The 17,376-nt window shown below is 36.5% G+C and overlaps 2 protein-coding genes across 4 annotated transcripts; both read left to right on the top strand.

The window, feature by feature from the left end:
- The first annotated feature begins 1,017 nt into the window (after nt 1–1,017).
- LOC102604816 (uncharacterized) lies at nt 1,018–7,553 on the top strand. 3 transcript variants are annotated; one of them, XM_006342884.2, is made up of 10 exons: nt 1,018–1,308; nt 1,421–1,545; nt 1,645–1,781; nt 3,125–3,299; nt 3,459–3,520; nt 4,304–5,125; nt 5,600–5,737; nt 5,946–6,230; nt 6,351–6,407; nt 7,216–7,553. In XM_006342884.2, exons 3-10 carry the CDS (start codon nt 1,674–1,676, stop codon nt 7,387–7,389), a joined length of 1,821 nt encoding a protein of 606 aa, XP_006342946.1. In that variant the 5' UTR covers nt 1,018–1,308; nt 1,421–1,545; nt 1,645–1,673; the 3' UTR covers nt 7,390–7,553. The 3 variants fall into 3 exon arrangements, with proteins under 3 accessions (XP_006342946.1, XP_006342945.1, XP_015162223.1); XM_006342883.2 differs by lacking the exon at nt 1,421–1,545; XM_015306737.1 differs by lacking the exons at nt 1,421–1,545; nt 1,645–1,781.
- A 1,498-nt stretch (nt 7,554–9,051) lies between these two features.
- LOC102605365 (developmentally-regulated G-protein 1-like) lies at nt 9,052–17,298 on the top strand. Its single transcript, XM_006342885.2, has 12 exons — nt 9,052–9,223; nt 10,094–10,178; nt 11,222–11,289; nt 11,510–11,586; nt 13,469–13,649; nt 13,762–13,818; nt 14,475–14,549; nt 15,078–15,197; nt 15,302–15,472; nt 15,939–16,052; nt 16,263–16,433; nt 16,796–17,298. The coding sequence occupies exons 2-12, from the start codon at nt 10,109–10,111 to the stop codon at nt 16,892–16,894; spliced, it is 1,203 nt and encodes a 400-aa protein (XP_006342947.1). The 5' UTR covers nt 9,052–9,223; nt 10,094–10,108; the 3' UTR covers nt 16,895–17,298.
- Nucleotides 17,299–17,376: the final 78 nt, after the last annotated feature.

Below are 17,376 nucleotides of genomic sequence, written 5' to 3' on the forward strand. Positions count from 1 at the left end.
TCACTAAAACAGTCTTTTAGTGGCGACTATTATAGGCTAATCCAGCGACTAATGTTTTGCTAAAACAGTCTTTTAGTGGCGACTATTATAGGCATTAGCAGCGACTAATGTTGCTACTAAAACATACTTTTAGAGTTACCACTAAAACAGTCTTTTAGTGGCGACTATTATAGGTATTAGCAGCGACTAATGTTGCTACTAAAACATACTTTTAGTGGCGACAATTATATTCATTAGCAGTGACTAATGTTGCCACTAAAACAGTCTTTTAGTGGCGACTATTATAGGTATTAGCAGCGACTAATGTTGCCACTAAAACAATGTCACCTTAAGGAAATTATTCTCCTCTAGTACCCGAAGTTTAAAGGAATAGATCCTCTCATGATGGAACGATTCTATTCACAAGTGTATTGATACAAAACCAATGGTGTCAATGAGTCACTGAACAGAAGCAAAGTACACGAATATTTAATTGTGTAAAAATAGAAGAAGTTCAGAATTTTCGTTGTTTTAAAAATGAGAGAAATTTCCTCTATTTATAGACAAAAAAGGTAGTGTGAACAAATATTTATCGTGCCTTATCGAAAATGTCATAATTCTTTGGAAAAACTACAACTCTTCAGAAAGGTCACAACCTTTCATAAAAGTTACAATCTTCCATAAAAGTTTCAATTTTTTTTATAAAAGTCGCAATTTTTCATAAAAGTCACATTTTTCATGAAAGGAAAAGGGTATTTTTGGAAATAAATAAATTTAAAAGGAAATTCTTGCTTGTGGTGACGCTACGTAGACGGGTCTAGAATTATCTTTTATATTTATATATATATATGATTTCGATTAAAATCGCCCATCTAACCAACATATTATGAGTGGTCTTGAATTTTTGCGACACATCCAATTTTAAGCGTCAATACTCACTAGGTAGGTGCATTTCTCTAAGCCCAATAATTATAAAGCCCAATTGCCTCAGGAGTCAGGGGAGTGCCATTTCATAAAGTCGGACTTCACGCGTTCTTAGGCGTCACACTTTCTTTCCTCACAAAAAAAAATTTCGGTTCCGGAACTTTTTGAGCGTACTGGAAAAGCAATTTCCCAAAGCAAGAAAATACTTCAGTTTATTTCTCTCTCCCGAATCACAAAAAAATAATAATATATATTTCTTGATTCGATTTTTATACAATCTTTTTTTGGCTCTTCGATTCACGCATCTCTCCCTCTTTTTTTTTCCTTTCCAATTGGCGCTGTTATCAAAATTTTGAATTTCAGCTGGGAAGAATGATGTGACTGTTCTTGTGGAATTCCCTTATGGTGAGTTCAATTTCAATTCCAGTATTTATTGATTCTGATTAAATTTAGTTAAAAGTTTTGATTGAGTTTTATATACATTTATTAATTATTCTTCCGATATTGCTGTAATTAGGTGGATTTTTGTTCTGCATGCACCCTAGGTTTTGATTTTTAGACGCATAGTTATTGAATTCTCTCTCTCAAATAGTCAAATTTGTGTAAGCTCCTTCTGAAACACAGCCTCTTTAATTCCACCAGGTAAAGCTAAGGTTTGCACACACTTTAACCTCGCCAGATCACACTTGTGGTATTTAATTGGGTATGTTGTTGTTGTAAATTGTCAAATGTGTGTTTCAGAAATTCCAGTTACATATTATGCATTTGCAATGGAGGCAAGTGAACCCAAAATTGAGGATTGTGCTGTTCCGGTAACAAGCACAATCAGGGCTTTGGAGAAGGAGATTGCTCATCCTATTGTTTACCAGCTTGTCCGGGTATGACTTGTGAATACAGTAATTGAAATTTGTCATTTTATCGGTCTAGCACCATAAGGGCTTATGTTTTATTTATAGTTTGTAAACATAATACTAGGGTATATACTTGTGTTAATTTTCTGCACTTTATGGAAAGATCCGAGTTGCTAGTGATCAGCGAATGGTAGGAGAATAATTTGCTTCCTCAACATGGAACAAATGTTTTACTTACAGTTTTGAGGGAGCTTCTTTGTTAATAACCTGATCATTTTTCTATCTTCCATCTTTATTCTCCATTCGGCCAAATAATGGAAGAAAGTTCATTTTTTAAAAATATTGATATGAATCATTTGCTTCTATATTGATAAAAAAATGAAAGAAGGTAAGTACTAATTCTCAAAAAAAATAATATAAAAAAATGAAAGAAGGATAGAAAAGCATCTAAAGGCTAAATCCGTAGGCAAAGAGAGTTGAAAGAGAATTTTATTGTACTTCTCAAATGGGAAGGGGGTGGTGATGGTTGAGATAGTTACTTGAGAAAATTTTAGGTGATTACCTAGAGCGTTGATGTTAGCTCCCTTATTTTTAGATCATAAGTTCAGCGAATAGCTCTAGGTTAAGACTAATTAGAAAGAAGTATCCCTTGAGCTCACTCTATATAGTACTCTCTCCATCCCAATTTGAGTGTCTCAGTGTAACTAGGCACAAAGTTTTAAGAAATAAAGGGGGAGACTTTTGAATCTTGTGGTCTTAAATTAAAAAATGTGTGTAGTCCTGTAAATCTTGTGGTCTTGAACTTGCCATGTTGGAACTGGAAAACTTACTAAATATAGAAATGATTATAGAAACAGGCACACTTTTGGGACATACCAAAAAGGAAAGGTAGATACTTAAATTGGGATGGAGGGATTAATTAGCATCACCATCGCCCTTTTGATTATCTCCCCCTATTTTGTGGCAACAAAAACTATTTTCTTTTTGTAAGGGTCTGGGGTCATCCTCAATCTTGTCGGAAATAAATACAAGTTTTGGATTTTTCAGAAAGGTAGTTCTAGAAAGGTGTTTTCTTTCTACACTGCCTTCTATGTTACCTTTTGTTTTGTGGTTGACATTTCTTCTCCTCATAAATGTTTTTTTTTTTTCAATTGGTCCTATTTTACAACTCGCAGTGGCTTTTAAGTGTAATACCATACTTGGGTCAATATTTGTTAGAATTCTATTAGGAGGATTATATTTTTCCTCCAAATTTCCTTCTAGAACTTTTTTCCCAAGTTGTAAAGGTAAATCACACATTCAACTTATAGCCGGAGAACCAAGTTTGGTGTGGTTTTAGAGAGTAATTGATGGTCATTACAATTGTGTAGGTTGATGGCGATGGGAGATTAGTCCCGGCAACTCAGGATGAAATTATGGTGGTTGAGGACTTGCTTGAAGATGATAAGTGTGAATCCAAGCTTGTTCCAGATACCAGACAGATTTCAAAATCCTGCATAACTGAAGGATACCTTCTTGAGAGAAATTCATTTCAAGTTACAGAAGGTTTAGAACTTGATTTTAAATAATTCACTTGTCTTCAAATTAATTTGTGACTAATTTTACTTCAAATTATTGGAGCTAAAGGGTGGTTCTTTTTGGCCTTTCCTCAATGAGAATTATTTTCTGATAAATTAGAGTCTGAATATCCTGTTGTTGGTGCAGAAAAGTCAAATGTGTTAGTTGACCCAGTGCCCGACTTGGGAAAAATAGATGCTCCTGAAAAGGTATGTAAGTTGCACTCTTCAGCTTTGCTTTCTACATCTCCTTGATCTAGGGCCTTTTTCTTACTTCCTTTCTCTCATTTTTTGTGTGGTGGTATTTGACTGGGTATGGAGTTAGAAAAGAAGGACGATATTTTGATCTTTTAGTCTTAAACATGCTATAACATTTATGTGGTTATAAAAGTATGCCATTAAAGGTAAAATGATAAGTTAAATGTTAAACTGTTTCCAAGTTTAGAATCTGACGTTCGGAATAAATTGAAATGGACAGAGTGCCATATAAAATAGAACAAAAGATGTAGAGAGTGATTTTTTAGTATGAGATGTTGTGTTAGATAGAGGAGGGGGTTTCAGTATGCTGACTATCATATTAAAGATATTACAGCAGTTTAAAAAATAGGAGAGGGGTTGCTGTGAAGGAACAATATGTTGCTGCTCACCTAGGAGTGCTTTACATTGGCTGACATGAGCCTGAATTGAGTGGAATTGATTCAGAGGATTCATATCGTTGGAATAAACTAGTTTGGCTCAACTTATTTGTCATGTTACTGTGTCTAACAAAATTTTTCTTTGTGGTCAACTGTAATTGTTTGATTTTGAATCATTCACCTATTAGAGTTAGTTGTTGTATCTTGTTTAGTGTTTCTCTTTTGTGCGACATTAGAGAGTCAAAAGAAGTATATTATGGTTTTTGTATACTTCGTTTTGCTTCTACTAATGTTAGTAGTGACTGTATTGCGACTTATTAGTCGTCTTTGACTGATTTAAACTGGAATAAACTTCCAGGTGGCTGTTCATGGATTGGCTCCTCTCTCAGAACTCAGCAATGTTGATCAATCTGTGAGGACTGATGTATGCTCCTATTCCCAGGATGCACCAAATGAGGATACACCATCAACTTCTGCTGCTGGTTCTAGTTGGAAGCCAGACTTTTCAAAGTTGGAGGGAAAGATATGTTTAGATGACCTACCAGTTAAAGAACTTCAGGAAACTTTTAAAGCAACTTTTGGAAGGGAAACTTCCGTCAAGGATAAACAGTGGCTTAAGAGGAGGATTACCATGGGTCTGACCAATTCATGTGATTTTTCATGCACTACTTTCATAATAAGAGATAATGTAGTGGTGAAAAAAGGTGAAGAACAAATATGTCATCGTGTAAAGAGCAGAATTTCTGCAGATTCTGAAGATGGAGTGGCAAATTCAAACTCTAGAGGGTCATTAAGTGATCATGATAACAGAATAAATGATGATGCTGATCTTTCTGGGGCAGATGTTTCCAGTTCAGCCTTTGAAAGTTGTAATGTTACTAAAGATTTGAACACAGAGCAGATAACAGCCAAAAGAGCTCGCAAACCAACAAAAAGATATATTGAAGAGCTTTCAGAAATAGAATCTAGGGAAACCAGTGAAAAGTTAGCATCACCAGATAAAATCTCCAGATACCAATTTGCATGTCCAGAAACTCATTTAAGGCCCACCAAAAATGTGAGGTCAAATGCGAGACCTCTGGTCACCAGGCAAGATTCTCTGGGAGGTTCTGGGGTTCAAATTCCATTTGTTTCCCGGATTCGAAGGAGCCGTCCGCGTGAGAACTTCATGCCTCTTTTGGTAATATAAATATCTTAAATATAAACTTATAAATGCTTACATGGCTCATTCCTAGCATGTATTTGTATATTGGGACTTATAATTTATAATTGTTTCTATGAGTATAAAACTCCGCATATAGACATGACTTGCACTCCTTATCCATGTGAATGAAACTTTTGGGCTACTTGGATCACTTGCAATTTTGCTATACTCTTCTTCCTTGCATAGATTATTTAATTTCAGTTTGAACTGCATTTGTCAGATGATTCTCTGTTTGCATTTCCAACGTACTATGTACATGTCAGAGTGTGTGTGTTTCTCAATGAATTCATTATGCCTATCTATATCAAGTTGAATCATTGATCTTTTGAATTAAATTACGTGGTTTTTAGACTTTGAATTTCAGCTTTAATGTCATGTACTACTATGGCTGATGGAAACATTATTTTTGTTCCTCTGGGTTATTGATGCACTTCAAGTTGAATATTGCAGAAACTTCAGCCCAGTGGTATGGACATGGCGACCAGACAAGTAAAGAGTGCTTTTGACATATCTGGGCCACAAGAAGATGATAAGAGAAATAATGACCTGATCAAGACCAGCTCATCTCCTGGATGGACTCAACAGCCTGTAAATAGAACTTCCCTTTTCTACTATTTGCCTTTGAATTCTGTGTGCGCATGATTTTTTCAAATCACTACAATATTTCTTTAGTCAAATATTGCTCCCTTTAACCCAAATGAATCATCCCCCTTTTTTTTTGTTGGTTACTCTCTATTTTCCTTTTCTCCCTCTCAAATTGATGATGATATTTTGTGTAACTCCTTTTGTTTTCTAGCTTATTGCTGCTTGTGAAAAGGATGAGCATTACAGTGGGATGAAAATTGTTGAGCTAGAGAATGACATAGAGGTGAATGACTGCTCTGAGGACAATTCAGATGATAATGTGGTGACTGTACCCACCCAAAAAGGAGGAATGAGGAGAAAACATCATCGACCTTGGACTATCAATGAGGTTGTTAAGCTAGTGGAAGGTGTAGCCAGGTATGGTGCTGGTAGATGGTCTGAGATAAAACGGCTTGCTTTTTCATCTTGCCCTTATCGAACTTCGGTGGACCTGAAGGTTGGTATTGGCTTGTCGATTTAATAGAATCTAGTAATTGGAATTCATTGGGAATAAATTAGTTCGGGACTGTTTTTTGTACATGTGATGTAATGCTGCAAATTATCTATGTATTTGCAGGACAAGTGGAGAAATCTGCTGAAAGCTAGTTTTGTGCAGTTGCCTGCAGAAAAAGGGGTTAGCATTATTTGAATTATTATTATGCATGTTGTTTCATTGTTGTTGATGATTTTATCAAGGACTTCTTTCAACTATAAGACGGCTTCATACATTCACTCTGTTTCAGTAGAAAGTGGTGATTTACTGTGTGATATTATAAACATGTTTTTGTCTCGTACTTGAAAGTTCTTTTCACTAATTTTGTACAGGCACAGAAAGGAGGGGGGGGGGGGGGGGGGAGGCTGGTAGGCTTTGTTTCCGTATTTGTTAACAGTCTGAACATCTAAGTTGCTCGGACTCTTCATTTTTGGTGCCGCACCTATGTCGAGACGACGTGGATGTGGGATCCGTACCCAATCTGGTCGACCGGTTTTGGCTACTTTGACCAAATTATAGGGAGAAATTCTGGAAAGCTTCAATGATTTCTGTAATCAAAACAAAAACTAAGGTGAAATTGAAGAAAATGGAGTAACCTTATCAATTTCTATTGTCACTCCCTTTCCTTTCTACTCCTTCTAGATTCTCCTTTGCATCAATATTCTCCTCAAGTTTTTCTCATAATTTAGGTTTAATAACTCTGTTTTTAGATATTTGAATTATTTTAAGCCAAATTCCCGCACCCGTATCCAACATGAATCCGTATCCCCAAATCATAAAATTTAGATCATAGAGGATCCGACCTCTAGATCCACACCTGTATCAGACACCTGCACCCGAGTTTGAGCAACTTAGCTGAGCATCAACCCCCCCCCACCTCCTTTTTTTTGTGGAAACTATGGGACTGATCGTAGTATCCTTCTTTAACTTCATATTTGTGATGGTGCAGATTCTGAATTCCCGGAAACAAGCTTCAGTTCCGATCCCTGCTGCAATTCTCTCGCGTGTGAGAGAGCTTGCTGATATGCAAGGTCAGATCCCACCAGTTCTCAGTGCATGCAAGTCAAGTGGACATAGTAGTAGTGATAGAAGTGTACATGAAGCTAGGTCTGGATTCCTGTAATTTCAACACCATAAAAAGGTTTGTTTTTTTGGAATAAGCCCATGGTGATTGGCAGACAGTTCACTAACCATTATATTTCATGTGCTAATGCTACTTTTTGTGTGATTCAACCTTTTGTACACACCTTGGTAGCTTTTAATTCAAGGTCGCGAAGTTGAGAGCAATTTTGTTTTCCTTCCCACATCAGACAGCTAGTAAGACTGCTATTCCTGCTTAGACTGTTCTAGTTGGTCATATCCCAGCCAGCATATTTTTAATTTGATATCCCAGCTCACATTTCCCGCCCGGTATCCAATGCCCGTGAATTCTTGGTGGTACAACCCCCAACTTTTTAAAGCAGCGATTTGGTCTACCATGTGACATGAGTTGACCTTGAATGAAGCAGTAAAGATTTATACAGCCGACCACCACTTGTCTGAGGCTGAGGCAGAGTTTGATTTGATCTACCATGCCAAAAGATTTGCTTTCCAATTCGTTTGACATATGTAACAAGATACTGGGTACATCTCCATCAACTACTGCACTGCCGCGTCTGCATCAGTCAAAGTGGTGGTTACTGTTCTTTAAATAAAGCTCCATTGAACCCATACTTGAAAGGGAGAAATAACAGAGTTGTTGTACATCCTAAGGTTTATTCCAACAGAGCAAGCGGCTAGCTACCTGCAAATCTTCTTGGATAGCAAAGGAAAGATGAGTATTGACAATCAGATCTGCAAATAAAAGTATGGTGGATTTGTGTACAGGGAATTTGAGAAAGAAGATTGGTGTTTGTGTGTTAAAATGGGAAATTCCAGCAACACTGATATAGGAAAATGATAATGGTAACAACTTTATCTTAGTATAGCAACCTAGTTTTTAAAATCAGTTATGATGGATGTCCAGACTCTCAATGATGAGGTCTCATCCCCAAGTCACTACAACAATATATCCAGTGTGTGCTCAGATCTTACACAATATAATAAATTCATCGCTGCTCTTTTATAAGATGGATCATTGGTATATCTTTCAAACTCAAATGTGCATGAATAGGAGAAGAACAAATTGTAAAGAGCTAACAGATTTCATCATATGTTTATTAGATATATGCACTTAAGTTTTGCAAAGGGAGTATATAACAAACTAGAAATCGTAAGGTGATGTGAAGTTATAAATTATTGTTTGGGATATACAATTTTACTACTTATCTATCTATATATATATACACACACATAAATAATAGTATTTCATACATATTTAGAAAAAAATATTTATAAAATACCAGTATGTATATGCATGGTATATACAATTTACATGTTGTATTTGCTTGTTACACGAGATAACATGGAATATCTCAAAATTAAAAATGGGGTAAAACTTATACATCGTTATCAAATACTTATATATAAATTTTATTTCAAATTTAATTCTAAATGACCTACCTTATTCCATATCAAATTTGGGATAAAATTAGTTTAAGGATTATAATTTTGAAATAATTTAATCCGTGAATCAAACCACTCTAATATGTAAGTTTTTTTTTTTTTTTAATAATACACAACAACGTCAATTACTATCATTACTAGATTATCAATTAATTTGTCTGTATTTTTTTTTTTTGAATAAATGAAATAATTATGTAAATGGAGTATTTCTTACCGTCACGAAATAGAAGTGTATAAAGTTAAAATTAAAAATGAGGGCTCCAAGTTGAGGCATTCTTCATTCTGAACCCTCTTCCTCGTCGGCGAACGGCTGCTCTTCTTCTGCTATCTTTTGCTTCCAACTCACTTTATCGGCGGACAAGCAGAATCCAGTGGCCGGCTGCCGGAATCTCAGTTGAGCTGCGTGGTTAGAAGTAAGAGCTGTTTAAGTTTATAAAACTGTTCAATTTATGCACAATTCCATTCCTATTGTTTCTCTTTGTTAAATATTCTGCTGAATCGCGCATTGACTTAAACATACCGTCTCGTATTCTGAATTGAGCTTCTCTAGCTAAGTGGAATTTATTGAAAAAAAAGAGGTCAAATCGAATCGGTATATCTCAATGAGCCCGTAGGTTAATGTTAGTATGTTTAGTTTATTTGCTAGTTAACATTTGAGTATGAAGAGTATTAATTGCACGCCTCATTTTTGTTCAAGTATTGGTTAATTTCTGCTGTTACTTGCCCCCAATTTTTCCAATCTATATCTACTGGAGTCTAGAGTGGCCTCACAGTTTGATACTCCAATACTATTGCCTATTGTTTGATTTATTTTATCTATTTGTGTGGCATGTTTATCCAATTTATGCTCACTCCTCGTTTTCGAACATTTTCTATATGGTGTTTTGAAATGGAAGTTAAAACATAACGAGTCCCATTTAATTCCCAACCCATGTCCTTGGAATTTTTTTGAACTTTTACTGCTTATAATTATAGCTCATTATAGCACAGACAACCATTTCTCATAGCATTTTCTTCTGTATTAGTTCCATTTTTTAAATACATTATACATGTGACACAGACGACCTATGGGTCATTGTCAAAATATATGATATCTAACTTGGTCCCTGTGTCTCTGGCTTCCTTGTTCTGCTTGTCGGTCTTTTTACTGCAACTTTCTTTCTTTTCTTGAAAGATTAGTTGTTTCATGTTTGGTTGCGTGTACTTTTCTTGAGCATCACTTTTGTCATGGGACTGTTTGTTGAACTGAACTTGATCTTTTCTCTTCTATATATTTTATGCAGATAAACTAAAGAACCATGGGGATTGTAGAGAGGATCAAGGAAATTGAAGCCGAGATGGCTCGTACCCAGAAAAATAAAGCAACTGGTAACTTCCATAGTCACATCACTAAAGCCTTTATGCCTACCTATCTGTTGTGTCTTATACTACTGACTTAGAATGTTTGTTTCACTTTGAGTTTAAGCTATAACTCAGACAAGAACTGGTATTACTGTTACTGAAGCCCCATTAGGCATCACTGTCAATGAATCTTCATTGCCTCTCAATCTTAGTGCACATTAATCAACATAGAAAACTCAGAAAGTCTACTAAGAGTCTGTGCAACATTGGTAGATTAGAACTATAGGGTTTTAGTCCTACAAAGGACACCATCTTTTTCATTGGGGCACCACTGGATATTCAAAATTCAGAAACGAGATTTCAAAGCAGGAATTTGTCAAAAGAGATCACCCTTTGCCATTTAGCACAGGATTATATTTGTTACTTTTTCGTCTTATATATAGAAGACGAGAGCTTAAGCTGTATGCTAGGACAATGCAAAGATTTTCTTACACTAGTCGGTTCAATGGCACTTATTGTCCATTATGGGCCTAGGGCGGCACAAATTTGTCTGTTTGGGCTACGCCACATCGAGCCCCAAAAGTGCGCGTACCATGTGAACTTGATTTATGCTTTATAAAACTCTTCACTTTCCTCTCTGTGGGATTCACCGAACGTGTAATGTGCACCTTATCTTCCGAAGCATGCCAACCTAGAAGCCTGCCCGTCCCGCCTGACCTGTCCTCGTCATTTGCCTCCGTTGGGGGAGTCACAAGTATATTTTTACCTATTATAGAAGGTTGCTTTCTATTTCTTTAAGGTTATAAATTGATATTTGTAATCAAGAAGCACCTGTCATTGCCTTCTAAGTTACATGATTGTGCAAATATTTTTTTTACACCGACAATGCATATAACTTAATACTCAAAAGAAAATTATTTGTTACATTTCTTGGAGTGCCTTGGAGATCCATTCTTATGCTTTTAATTCCTTTGTGATTGAGGATCTTTTGTGAACTCCTCTCTGTTTATTGAACTTCTCCCAAAATATTTTCTTCAGAAGCTTAATAATCGACTTCAACTGTCATGCAGAATATCATTTGGGTCAGCTGAAGGCTAAGATAGCAAAGCTGAGGACACAATTGTTAGAGCCCCCCAAAGTATGTCTTTTTGGTATTTCAACTGTTAATTGGGAGGGGTCAATTTCCTGTTATCTTAGTCTCATGGAGTTCCCATGATATAATTGTGTCCTATATTATCATATCAACAAAAACAGTTGCGCTGTACTCATTATTTTTTCCACTGGTGACCACCTTTTCTCGTGTTCTTGCCTTTTCTGATAGACCAAGCAATAACTTCCTGATTATGTCTGTGAAACAGGGTTCTAGTGGTGCTGGAGAAGGTTTTGAAGTTACGAAATTTGGCCATGGACGTGTTGCACTGATAGGATTTCCAAGGTTTATCATTTCCCTTTTTTCGTGATTTTTGGCCAGTCATAAAAGTTTAATTGTCATCAGGCAGAACAATTTCCAAAGCATTTGATATACTCATAGTTCTGATAGATTATGTAATTGAATCATAAATTGCTTTTGATTACTTCTTATAGTTTTGATTTCCTTCCTTGGTCTTGATATATTGAACGTTAGTAACTTAAGATGTTGGTGCCATTTGACATGAGATTTGGCATGGGAGACCATATAAGTAGTGTTAACTTAATCCGAATCTTGGTGACTTTTAGTGACATTTTAAGTGCGGCCAGTTTGGTAATGAGAGCAGAAGGTTGATCCTCATCATTTAACTATGATACTAGTGCCCCTTTTTCTGATATTCTTAGGCGAGGAGAACTGGGCATGGTTTTAAACTAAGACATAATAACTGGTCCTATTTGGTAATGAGGCACACAATTTCAGTCTGCACTTGCCTGAACTACCTGCTCCATGGTGTCTTAGAGCCTGTTCGGCCAAGCTATGAACTTATTTGGAGAAGTACTTATTTTTTTTTAAAACTTATTTGGAGAAGTACTTATCAGAAGTGCTTTCTTAAAAAAAGTGAATTAAGAGAGTAGCAATTAGTATTTGGTTAACTTGTTTGAGAAGTGTTTTTGTTAGTAGTTTGTGTTTGGCCAATATTTTAAAAAAAGTGTACCCTTCGGGGTGGCCCAGTGGTTTGGGCTTGGGACTTCCATGTTGGAGGTCTCAAGTTCGAAATCCCTTGCTTGCGAAAGCAAGGGGTTTTGCCTTCTGGGTCAAGCTCGTCGCACCGGGCTTGCCTAGTGCGGGTTACCTCTTCTATGTGGTTTGCGAGCTATTGCATAGGAGCGGGGGTTTTACCCTGTGCGCACCCAAAGGGTAGCAACTGCGGGTTTCCTTTGTCATAAAAAAAAAAGTGTTTTAAAGTGATTAACTTACGAAAAGTATATGTATATAAGTTTCCACCTATTAATCAATTAGCAAATTGGCTCACAAAGATTGGTTAAACACTTATTTTCTAGTAATAAATTTGTCTAATTTTAATAAGATATGGGCTTCATTAAAAGATAAATATCATCTAAATAGATAAATAAGCTTGCATGTTATGATTTGTAATTTCAGATTTAGTTTAACAACTCTTGAATTTAACACCAAATAAGTTTTAGTGGAACTAAAAGAAAAGAGTTTGAGCTCTTTTTTTTTGGTTGACTTTGGCTATGCGCATGTATCCCAAAGTGACGTATAGTTTTTGGTGATGGGTATGCTCGAGAGAAAAGGTTTGGAATTCTACCTCCCCTTATACAGCAGCTTTGTGGTGGACCACCACATTGACCTGTGGTGGTGTTTGTTATTAAGTCTTACCCTAAACTATAAGAACACACAAAGAAATCATGCAACACAATCTATTAACATTATCTACATTTCTATTAGGTTTCATATTTTATCTTTTTCATACTCCCCCCTCCTTGTTGCTAGATCAAGACAAAGCCTTTGGATTGAGATCCACAACAATGCATAACAGCTATGGATTCCAATTATTCTTCTTAAGATTCTGATTCATCCACTTGAGATTTTTAAACTAAAATACGTTGGGTGAGCTTGCAAATTCGCATACTCATTGTAAGTGTGGGGCAAATGGCGCCCTCTACTTCTACTTCTAACTAAAGGCTAACAACCGGCATTGCAAGCAAATAGAAATCCTCCGCCCGTTTGAGCCGGAAAGCACCTACATGTTGTCATTATAAAAGGGAGAGATTTAAAAAGCATGTAAAATAAGTGTTCTTTACTTTATCTTTTCACCGTTGTTGTAGACATTTCAAAAGCTTGTTCAGATTAGCTATTAACCTTCTTTGGTTTTTCTTTTTGATAGTGTGGGAAAGTCTACACTCCTTACAATGTTGACAGGAACACATTCTGAAGCTGCATCATATGAGTTCACAACACTTACTTGCATCCCTGGTATTATCCATTACAATGATACTAAAATTCAATTGCTTGATCTTCCGGGAATCATTGAAGGTGCATCTGAAGGCAAGGGGCGTGGTAGGCAGGTAAATTGAAGATGGCTTTAGCAAATTGACAAACAATGTATGTTGTACCTTGTATAGTTGCTGGCGCTCTTGATTGTGAATACAATCTCTGAACAATAGTCATTTTGTACAGGTCATTGCTGTTTCTAAGTCAGCAGACATTGTATTAATGGTTCTCGATGCTTCAAAAGTAAGTGATGATAATTCATTTTGATAATTGTGCCTGTTGGGGTTTATTTTTATTCTCTTTTGGTCATATTCGTTTGGTTACAATTGCACCTCAGCTCTGGCCAAGCTCAGGCTGTACTAAATTAAGCTGCTCTGAGCCCGCCTCAATCCTTGTAGCAGATTCGAGCTTGGGCTGAGTTGGCACGGCCAGAATTGTAGTAAAAGTGTCATAAAAAAGAACCGAATAATTAAAAGAAAGGAAGCCAGTCTGTTTCTCAGCTAGTGAACACCTGGGGATGATCCCTCTATATATGCTCTCACCTATTAAAAAATTAATTACGCACGCCAATACAGAAAAAAATCACAAACAACATAATAGTATATGACCCAAAAAGCATATTACGTATTGTTCTTTGATCTCATTGGTATAGAGAAGAAACAGAAAAAGAAGGCACACCGCACACATGGTACCAAAACAACAAAAAATGGAACATGATAAAAGAAGAGTTCATTTAGGTTTCTATTCTTATTTCCAGCATTAATCTCGAGCAACATCAATGTTTCATTACATGTTAAACCGAATAAGAATTAAGTCATCTATCTGTCTAGACATTCTGTTAGCTTATTCTATCTTTTTTCCTTGATTCACTTGACTCTTAATTAAATATACAACAACAGAGTGAAGGCCATCGGCAAATATTGACAAAGGAGCTGGAAGCGGTGGGCCTACGATTAAATAAGAGACCTCCTCAGGTGATCCATTATGCTATATTATTCATATTGCGGTTCTGTGTCCTAGTTCTGATAACATATGTATTCATTTGTCTCCTTTTCTCTATCTGTTTTTCTGATTCCAAAGACTTCCACATGTGTTTGGAAGATCTTCTCAATAATTAATTGCTTATTCACACAACTAGCCTGCCTTATTATTATTGCATGATCTTATAGCAGGGTACATTATATAGATCTAGGCTCCTTCCTGTCCTTAAGTAGTTAGCTAGAAAATGTTCTTTCTCACAATATTTCTGTCTAGAAAAGACCTTTTCCTGGTCTTTAAAGTGTTAATTTAAAATCCATGCCATCATTGGCTATGTTGCTCGGACTCTTCAAAAATCTCATCGGGTGCGTGTCGGATCCTTCAGAAGTAGTGCATTTTTGGAGGATCCAAAACGGGCGCGGCAACATTTTTGGAGAGTCCGAGCAACTTAGATCATTGGTTGTGTATCTTCAGATAGAAAAGATTGAATGTCAGGGCTTAACTTAATTGTGCAATGGTTGCAGATATACTTCAAGAAGAAAAAGACTGGTGGAATTTCTTTCAATAGCACTCTGCATCTGACACATGTGGATGAGAAGCTATGCTATCAAATTCTGCATGAATACAAGATCCACAATGCTGAGGTATTGTTGAACGCGGTGATTTTTATCATTGGAAAACTCCAGTTTGAATTTTTTTTCTTCTGCTTTGTTTCCCTACCTTACAGTCTTTTTGTTCACCTTTTTAGGTGTTATTTCGTGAAGATGCTACAGTGGATGACCTAATTGATGTTATTGAGGGCAATCGTAAATACATGAAGTGCATATATGTCTACAACAAGATAGATGTTGTTGGTATTGATGATGTAGACAGATTATCCCGACAGCCAAACTCCGTTGTCATCAGCTGCAACATGAAGGTATTTCAAAATTTGTGAGATTCATTTGACTGCTGATGAGATGAGCTATCTAATTTTGTGTCAAGGTGCTACTTTCATTATAATTCGTCGGTTTTTGACATTTGCAAACATATATATTGGGACCAAGATCAAATAACATAGTTGAGTATTTTGGGTGCGCATAAAGTTAACTGCAGCTCATGATAGTAATGAAGTCTTTTCTTTTGTGTGGCTCTGGAGAATTTCCAAAACTTGGTTTGACAAGGAAACATCTCTCTTACCTGTAGTTTATCCTTCTGTAAATAATAAGAACTCTTATTTTCCCAGGGTCACCAAGATACTTTCAAGTTGGTTTTTGATCTTGATGATGGTACAGAAAAAAAAGATTTTCTTTGAATTTGGCAAACGATCTCTACATACTGACATGCTCTTTAGAAGTTTTCTGTCTTGTCTAATAGTTAATGTTGCACTTATTTTTATGATACAGCTGAATCTGGACAGATTGCTTGCAAAAATGTGGGAAGCGATGGGTCTTGTCAGAATTTACACAAAGCCTCAAGGCCAGCAACCAGACTTCACAGATCCTGTGGTCCTTTCTGCTGTATGTTATGTTGCACATCATGCTTGAAGATTTTCTTTCTTTCCATGCTTGGTTACTCTAGAAATTTCATTCACTGATCATAGATTGGTGGAGATGGTCCCGTGTTAAAATAATAACTTGAGAACCCCCACAGAGGGAAATAATTAATTTCCTGCTCATTACTTTTCTCTAATTGTGTTGATGCATCTTCTTTGTTGTTAATGATTTTAGGATAGAGGTGGCTGTACGGTAGAAGATTTCTGTAATCACATACATCGGAGTCTTGTTAAGGATGTGAAGTATGTGTTGGTGTGGGGTACTAGTGCAAGGCACTCCCCCCAGCATTGTGGCCTTGCGCAAATGCTTGAGGATGAAGATGTGGTGCAGATTGTTAAGAAAAAGGTAAAGGATTTCTGCTTGTGCTTTTCACATTTGCTCTCCGTCATTAGTGTTATCAGCTCTGGCATATCGAGCTATTTCTTCTGGCCATCATATTCACAGGTGTATAAGCTTCATGATCATATGGTGATTTGGCATTTCTTCAGGCAACATGCAATGCCATTAGCTTCTTTCTAGTCTAATTAAATAGGAATTTGTGTCACAAAAGTATGAGTGGTCTTATCGACCAAAGCACCCAGGATGCGGAAGTTAGGACAGCTAAGGTTAAGATGTATAGAGGTGTAGTTTGGTGCCAATGTCATCAAACTAGGTGTTCCAGAGAGAGCTGATGCCTGTGATGCTCACAAATAGTTATTGTTATGCAGGAGAAGGAAGATGGAGGAGGTAGAGGCCGGTTCAAATCACATTCTAATGCTCCTTCTCGTATATCTGACCGTGAAAAGAAGGCTCCATTGAAGACTTGATTGAGCCAGATAGTGGAGGTGCTAGTTCTATATGCCGATCTGGAAGAATGCATGTGCCAGGTATTACTATTGAAGAATGAGCTATACATTGAGAATAGCTAGAGGTTTCTTCAACTTTATGAAGTGAAACCTATTTATCAGAAGTGGCTCGAAGATTTCAGTGTTGTATTCTATATTTGATCATGTTACACTCTAGAGTAAGTATAATATCTGGGGACACGCTTTAGTCCTCCAGATAATATTTACTGCTGTTCATTTTGTGAAATGTGAGATAAAAAGTTTTGGTCCTAGATCCTAAAAGTGTCTAGGCGATAATAATTGGATATCTTAGCTTCATGTTATCTGCAGCCGAATTGAGTAACTGCAAGTTTGTTCATCGTTGAAGAAGTATATTTTAAGGACTACATGCCAATGCAGGTTAGATAAATATTCTTTTCGTTGGATTTTGTGAACTTGACATTCTTATAATTCGACAGTCCGTA

Source organism: Solanum tuberosum, unplaced genomic scaffold (assembly GCF_000226075.1).
Source record: "Solanum tuberosum cultivar DM 1-3 516 R44 unplaced genomic scaffold, SolTub_3.0 scf00040, whole genome shotgun sequence".
In the NCBI taxonomy this organism is placed as follows: Eukaryota; Viridiplantae; Streptophyta; class Magnoliopsida; order Solanales; family Solanaceae; genus Solanum; species Solanum tuberosum.

What these genes read in the sequence shown, in the direction of transcription:
- LOC102604816 (XM_006342884.2), top strand. Translation starts at nt 1,674, where the DNA reads ATGGAGGCAAGTGAACCCAAAATTGAGGATTGTGCTGTTCCGGTAACA. An exon ending in AGAACTTCATGCCTCTTTTG is followed by an intron (nt 5,126 to 5,599) that starts GTAATATAAATA and finishes TGAATATTGCAG; the next exon opens with AAACTTCAGCCCAGTGGTAT. An exon ending in GAACTTCGGTGGACCTGAAG is followed by an intron (nt 6,231 to 6,350) that starts GTTGGTATTGGC and finishes ATGTATTTGCAG; the next exon opens with GACAAGTGGAGAAATCTGCT.
- LOC102605365 (XM_006342885.2), top strand. Translation starts at nt 10,109, where the DNA reads ATGGGGATTGTAGAGAGGATCAAGGAAATTGAAGCCGAGATGGCTCGT. An exon ending in TCATCAGCTGCAACATGAAG is followed by an intron (nt 15,473 to 15,938) that starts GTATTTCAAAAT and finishes TTTATGATACAG; the next exon opens with CTGAATCTGGACAGATTGCT. An exon ending in TGCAGATTGTTAAGAAAAAG is followed by an intron (nt 16,434 to 16,795) that starts GTAAAGGATTTC and finishes ATTGTTATGCAG; the next exon opens with GAGAAGGAAGATGGAGGAGG.